The sequence below is a fragment of the Macrotis lagotis genome, chromosome 5 (assembly GCF_037893015.1).
Source record: "Macrotis lagotis isolate mMagLag1 chromosome 5, bilby.v1.9.chrom.fasta, whole genome shotgun sequence".
NCBI classification, from domain to species: domain Eukaryota; kingdom Metazoa; phylum Chordata; class Mammalia; order Peramelemorphia; family Peramelidae; genus Macrotis; species Macrotis lagotis.
The window spans coordinates 164,627,356-164,633,355 of NC_133662.1; the positions used below are offsets into that span (position 1 = coordinate 164,627,356).

The 6,000-nt window shown below is 35.3% G+C and overlaps 1 protein-coding gene across 1 annotated transcript in view; it reads left to right on the plus strand.

The window, feature by feature from the left end:
- Positions 1-3,233, plus strand: part of PPP1R14C (protein phosphatase 1 regulatory inhibitor subunit 14C) — a 105,809-nt gene extending 102,576 nt beyond the window's left edge. The window contains exon 4 of the mRNA XM_074187812.1: positions 1,790-3,233. Within this exon, the coding sequence (XP_074043913.1) occupies positions 1,790-1,864 (75 nt within the window). The 3' untranslated portion in view covers positions 1,865-3,233. The remainder of the gene's footprint in view (positions 1-1,789) is intronic.
- Positions 3,234-6,000: the final 2,767 nt, after the last annotated feature.

Consider the following 6,000-nt stretch of genomic DNA (forward strand, 5'->3'; position numbering starts at 1 on the left):
GAATCGTCACTAATGGATAAACATTCCTTTTAATTGGCACAAAAGTTATTTATGCCCACAAAAAAGGCAGTGCTAAAATTCTCAAGTAGTTTTTCCACAAGCAGAATAACCCTTCCCTTCTGTCTTTTTACTCAGATAATTTGCTTAGAAAAAAATCATTTTTTTATATAGAATAGAAGACAAACTTGAATTTTTGTGAATTTTGAATTAGCCAAGTCTGAAGTAATGATTTTTTACAGTATGTTTCAAATTATGTTACAGAGAGGAATAAGTAAAATGAAAAGAATAGAAGAATACTGGGTTTGAAGAGAAGTAGATTTGGGTTTAAACTTAACTTCATTTGTGTGTAATCCTGGACAAGTCACTTAACATATCAGTTTCCCCATCTATAAAGTGAAGTCTATTAAACATGGTGATTTTAACCATACTCATTGTCATATCAGAAAATAAGTTTAACAAAATTGTCTTTAAGGACAATTCCAGCACCAGTCACAATGGTAAAAGAGAGAGGGTCAAGTAAAGTCAAAGGATGCAAAATTTTCCTCTGTATAGCCCAGGATGATTTTCAGGGCCTCTCTGACCCTTTCTTCACTATTTTCTTAATATAATATATAAATTCCTTGCAGTTTTGAATCCCATGGTCCTTTAACAGTAGCATAACATATAGCAAAAATATGAATTCTGCATTATGTCACTTATTTCAATTTGTTTTTATTCAATGAAAATTGTAGAACTTCAGATGTTAGAGCAGGAATAAATCTCAGAAATCATCTAGTCCAATCCTGTCAATATGCAATGAGGAGGTTGAGTTATTTCTTCAAGAATATACCGTGAATAAGTGATATATTTGGAACTAGAATCTGGTTCTTCTAAAAAAGCTGAGTTGATGGATATTAAAAGATATTTTTCCAGAACACTGTACTTCTCTCACATATACCATGTTGACTTACTGAAAAATCTGAATTAATGAAGTTCAAATTACTGTAAAGCCTAGAAGGGTAATGCCCTCTAAAGAACATTACTACCATTTATGTGACTTCAGCCTGTGACTTTTAAATAGGAACTTTGCTTATTTAATGCAGAAATGTTACCAAAGTTGTCAATAAGATAAATTATATGGTTTGTGCTTCTACCTCTGGCATAAAAAAAAATTCAGCATCCATATACTGAAATCAGCATTGCTCCCTTTGATAGACTCCTAAAACAAAATGCATTAAGGAAATTGAAACTTTCATTGGTGAAGAATAAGAATATTGTTCAAGCCAGAACAATAAAATGAGTAGCTATAAATATATTGAGACTTTACAAAATATTCAGAAGTTAAAGCCAAGAATGATTTCATTAGGAAGAATACAACATTCTCCCATCCTAGAAAATGCTTCAAATAAAATAAAAACAGGATTGTTCAAAAAATTAAAATGATATGCCAGTGACTCATCATGGGTCCCTTTTTATCCTAGTGCAGAAGTAGTGGTGATTAAGAAACTATTTAGTATTGGTTATATTATGAAGTCAATAGAAATAAATATGGAGTATCAAGGTTGAAAATATGCACAGCTTTGGTTGGTTATGCTGCCTTCTTCCACCTCTCTGACAGAAGTCCAAGTTGCTTGCTTAGATATGTCTTATAGAGTGCCATTTAGAATAAGCAGGTTGAAGAGCCAAAGTTTTAAATTGAGGGCAACTGTAGTTCATTTCCTTTTTTTTTAAACAAATCAACACAAGAGTAATTGAAATGTTGTCATCTGCATACTAAACTGCTTCTCTTTTCTTTTTTTTTCTTTCTTAGGAATTTATCAAAGAACTGCTATCTCGGATAAGAGGCATGAGAAAACTAAGTCCCCCCCAAAAGAAGAGTATATAATTTTTTGCATGGAGAGTAGAATTCTCTCCAAGGGACACAGAAAGGGAAATGGGATTTTGACCACAAGAAGACACTTATGTAAAAGAAAAAATAGTTGTCTTTCTGAGCAACTTTTCTTTTCCATCTGTTAGACATTTTATCCATGGATGTTTCTTTTATTTGATTTTATGGATTTTTTAAGATTTTTTTTAAAGCAAAGCTATCAATCCTTTGGATGCAGCACAACTGTCAATGGAGGATTATCCAACCAGATGGAAGAGCCCAGGGATTTGATGGAGGCCTCTTGGTAGCTGATGTGGCAGCCCTATCTTATGTGGCAAATGGGAAGGTGTTTGTAACCTTATAGAGCAGGGAGAATGGCTTTCTTATAGTTTGGTAATATTTCCCCCTTCAATTGTATATTTGACTCATAGATGTCCAATTTCTTGTACTTGTATATACACAATTAGGTTACACTGTGGATGTGAGTATTATTTTCCCGTGGCTGGAATCGATGTTCAGTCATCCTTTAACTGGAGACTACATACAGCACATGTGTATTGAGGGAAACTTCACATTCTTAATGCAGGTGCTGAGATTTTTAAAAATTCACTTTTTGCACCAAAGTGAAGACATTAAATGTATCAGTTCTTTCAGGAAGCTACACTTAAATTTTTGGTTGTTACTGTTTTCAAGGGCATAACTTATGGATGGACTTCATATTATCTTATTGATCCTGATGCTTTGCCAGGCCTCTTCCTCACTGCCTCATTCATAATAATTTGGAATCATGTTAACCCTTTCTTTGAAGCTCTGATAAGAACTCTATAGAGAAATGCCAGCACTGTCCGAACAGTGTTTTACTGCAGAAAAAGAAAACACTGTGTAGCATTTAATTCTCTGCTTTCTACCAAATAAAAAGTAGTGTCTCTCCCATTAAAGCAGGTCAAAAACAAGCAAGTGTGTTAGAGCTCTGTCTCTGGCATCTTGGGTGCTTCTGGGTCTGAGACAGCACTAGACCTCCCATAAGGGGAGGGTACAATTTGAGTGTCCCATTGAGCTGTTGGGAGGCAGAAAGCCTCAGTCTTCTTTGATGACCTGATTCTAGGAATCTTTGATGTCAGAACATCAGATGCTCCAAATAGGATTGGCACTTCCTGACCCACTCTGTACTATATGTGTAAAGTCATAGCAGTTTCACAGGATCATAAGGCAAAACTGGGCAAAGCCATGGTGCCCATTTCTTTTTCCTTTCCCTTACTTTGGGACTAGGCCTGGGGAAGTCAACTGTCCTTCTTTCTTCTATTGAATATTCCTGCTCCTTGTGAGATGATTAAAATAGGTTGCAGTAATAGCATGGCATCTGACCATGTTTGAATAAAAAAGGGGGGGACAGAGAAGAACATTTTAGGTAGACCAGTTCCTTTGGGTAGAATTCTTTATCTGCTATGTGATGTTCATAAGTGACCATGAAAAGAAGACAGTACGGCATTTTATATCAAGGGTGCTCTGAACATATTTTATTTTTAAAAAGAAATATGTTTGTGAATTTTCTGTAAACTGGCAAGCTTTTTAAAATGTATTTAATTTTGTAATGTTTACCAATGATTTATTTACAAGATATTTACTCAAATAAATGGAACAACTTACAACTCTTGTTACATGTATGCCTTGCCAAACTATCTTTTTGTGCATCAAGCACTAAAATCAAATTTTTTTCCATTTCCAAGGAATATTTGATCATTTAATCTTCTTGAATGCCCTGATATATTTTCTAGATTGGGGAAGTGGAGGCAGAAGCTTTGGTAGGTTCTTGCTCATTGAAGGGAATGAGTCAATTATTTTTAATTATCATTCTAGTTAAATCCCTTATCTAGATCAAGGACCCCTTTTTTAATTAGCTTCCTTTTTATATCTAGCAGGAGTTACCTATAAAGTTTAATTGAATTTATTAGTCAGATAGTCATATTGTCTTTAGGATTTTTTTTTGCTATACAAGAGGAGAAACCCAATTGTCAGATTGGTGTTTTGGTGAATCTAGGATGATCTTCGTTTTTAGCTTGTGGCTAAAATGGTTCTGTATTTCTTGGGTTCAAAGTAACATGAAATAGAACTACAGAAAAAATCATCATATGCCTCATTCACAGATTACTAAGTGACTTTTTGTGCTAGCCTATGGAGCTATTAGGCCCAAATTTAGGTTATATTTAGGGTATCTATCATTTTAGCACATGACTGATTTAAATTTCTTTGACACATTTTTTTTCACCACTGCCCTACCCCCAGTTGGATGGGAAAATATAGATAACTAACATGCACAGTGGAAATTCAGAAGTATTTTAATTTTCAGTCTAGTGTTCTCTCAATCAAAGTTAGATTTGTTTCTCACTCTTCTAGAATTGCACCCATTCATAACTCTGACAGGATATTATCCTCTTAGATGTCTTATGGAATAGTATCTTCCTCCATAATTGTCCATGTTTCCTGTAGCTGACTCCTCAACAGATGTCATGGATTCTTTTGACTATTCTCTACCATTTTTAAAGTGAAAATTGGACATTTGAAATTCATATTCCTTTGTCTGTCTCAAGTCCAGAAGTGGGAAGATTGGTGTCTGTTCCTTCCCTAAATTAATAAATTTATAACTGTAAAGGACCACATAGATCATCTAGTGTGCAGTTCTTAAATCTTTTGTCATAGAGTCTTTTGGTGGTCCTCTGAAATTGATGTACCTTTTCTCAGAACAGGGTTTTTAAAAGCAGAAAATAAATGCATAGGATAGTAAAGAAAAATTATATTAAAATACAACTATCAACATTGAAAATAATTCACAGACTTCTTGGAGGTCTGTGGACCTCCAGTTAAGAAGCTTTGATTTAGTTTAACACCTTTATTTTACAAATAGGGAAACTGAAGCAAGGAAAAGTAAAATGATTTGATCAAGATCACACATATTAGTAAGGAGAAGAACCTAGATGGGAACCTTGTTACTTTCTTCCTAATTCTAGAATTCTTTCCATTATAAAAGATGACCTGCTCAATGAGAAACTTTCTGCTGAACCCCTTTTCTTTTGAAATATGGTAGGCTGACTTTGACACATTCACTTGGAAGCTAATTTGTAGGATTCTTTTTTTTTTTTAGGTTTTTGCAAGGCAATGGGGTTAAGTAGCTTGGCCAAGGCCACACAGCTAGGTAATTATTAAGTGTCTGAGGCTGGATTTGAACTCAGGTCCTCCTGACTCCAGGGACAGTGCTCTATCCACTGTGCTACCTAGCCACCCCTAATTTGTAGGATTCTTGACCCAAACTTAGAACTGAAAGGGAACTTAGTAGCTAGGCATAGAGATTTTAAGTGACTGGTCCAAAGAATAAGTGGCAGTCTTGGGATTTGATCCCAAGTTGTAAGTTAATACTATTCATATATATTGAAAAAATCTAAGTTTGGTCAGGGTGGCACATGTGTGTCATACCTGTTACTAGGGAGGCTGAGGTTGGTGGATCTTTTGAAGATGGAGGTTCTGACCTACAGCAGAGTCTAAAGACTATCTGAAGTCACACTAAAATGGCACCAATGTGTTGTGTTTCAGGGGCAGGGAGCTGGTGGGATGCCTAAATGGGAGCCAACTGATTCCAGTCAGAAATGGAGCAGGTTAAAGCTCTCATGCTGATTGGTAGTGGGACCAGGCCCATGATCTGGGCTGCTGTATTATCAGCTCAATCTCTTTAAAAAAATCTAAAAGATGAATTTGGGGGAAAGGATTTTAAAATTATGTAAAAAGTAGATTTTAAGCTCTTGAGAGGTATAAAAGTTATTTTTATGAGCCATGTTTAAAAAAATCTTTATTAGTACAAGGCTACAATAGAACCTGTATATTCATAATAACTAAAGAACCTAAAAGTTTCTTTAAAATTTATAATTTTTAAACTAGGTAGTTTCCATATATATCTGCCTACAATTCAGAGGGGAGGGGTCTGCAGGGCATCCTGCAGTCTATTCCACCTGCATTTTAAGCAACGAGAACCTCTGCTCCTACCCTTGCATTCTGAATTTGTTTTGGGTTGCTGGAGTAAGCCTGACCCTTATACTATGGAAGCCCATGGCAGGCAAAGGAAAGATTTTGGTATTGAATCATCCTTAAGGCTTCCCTCCTCTCAA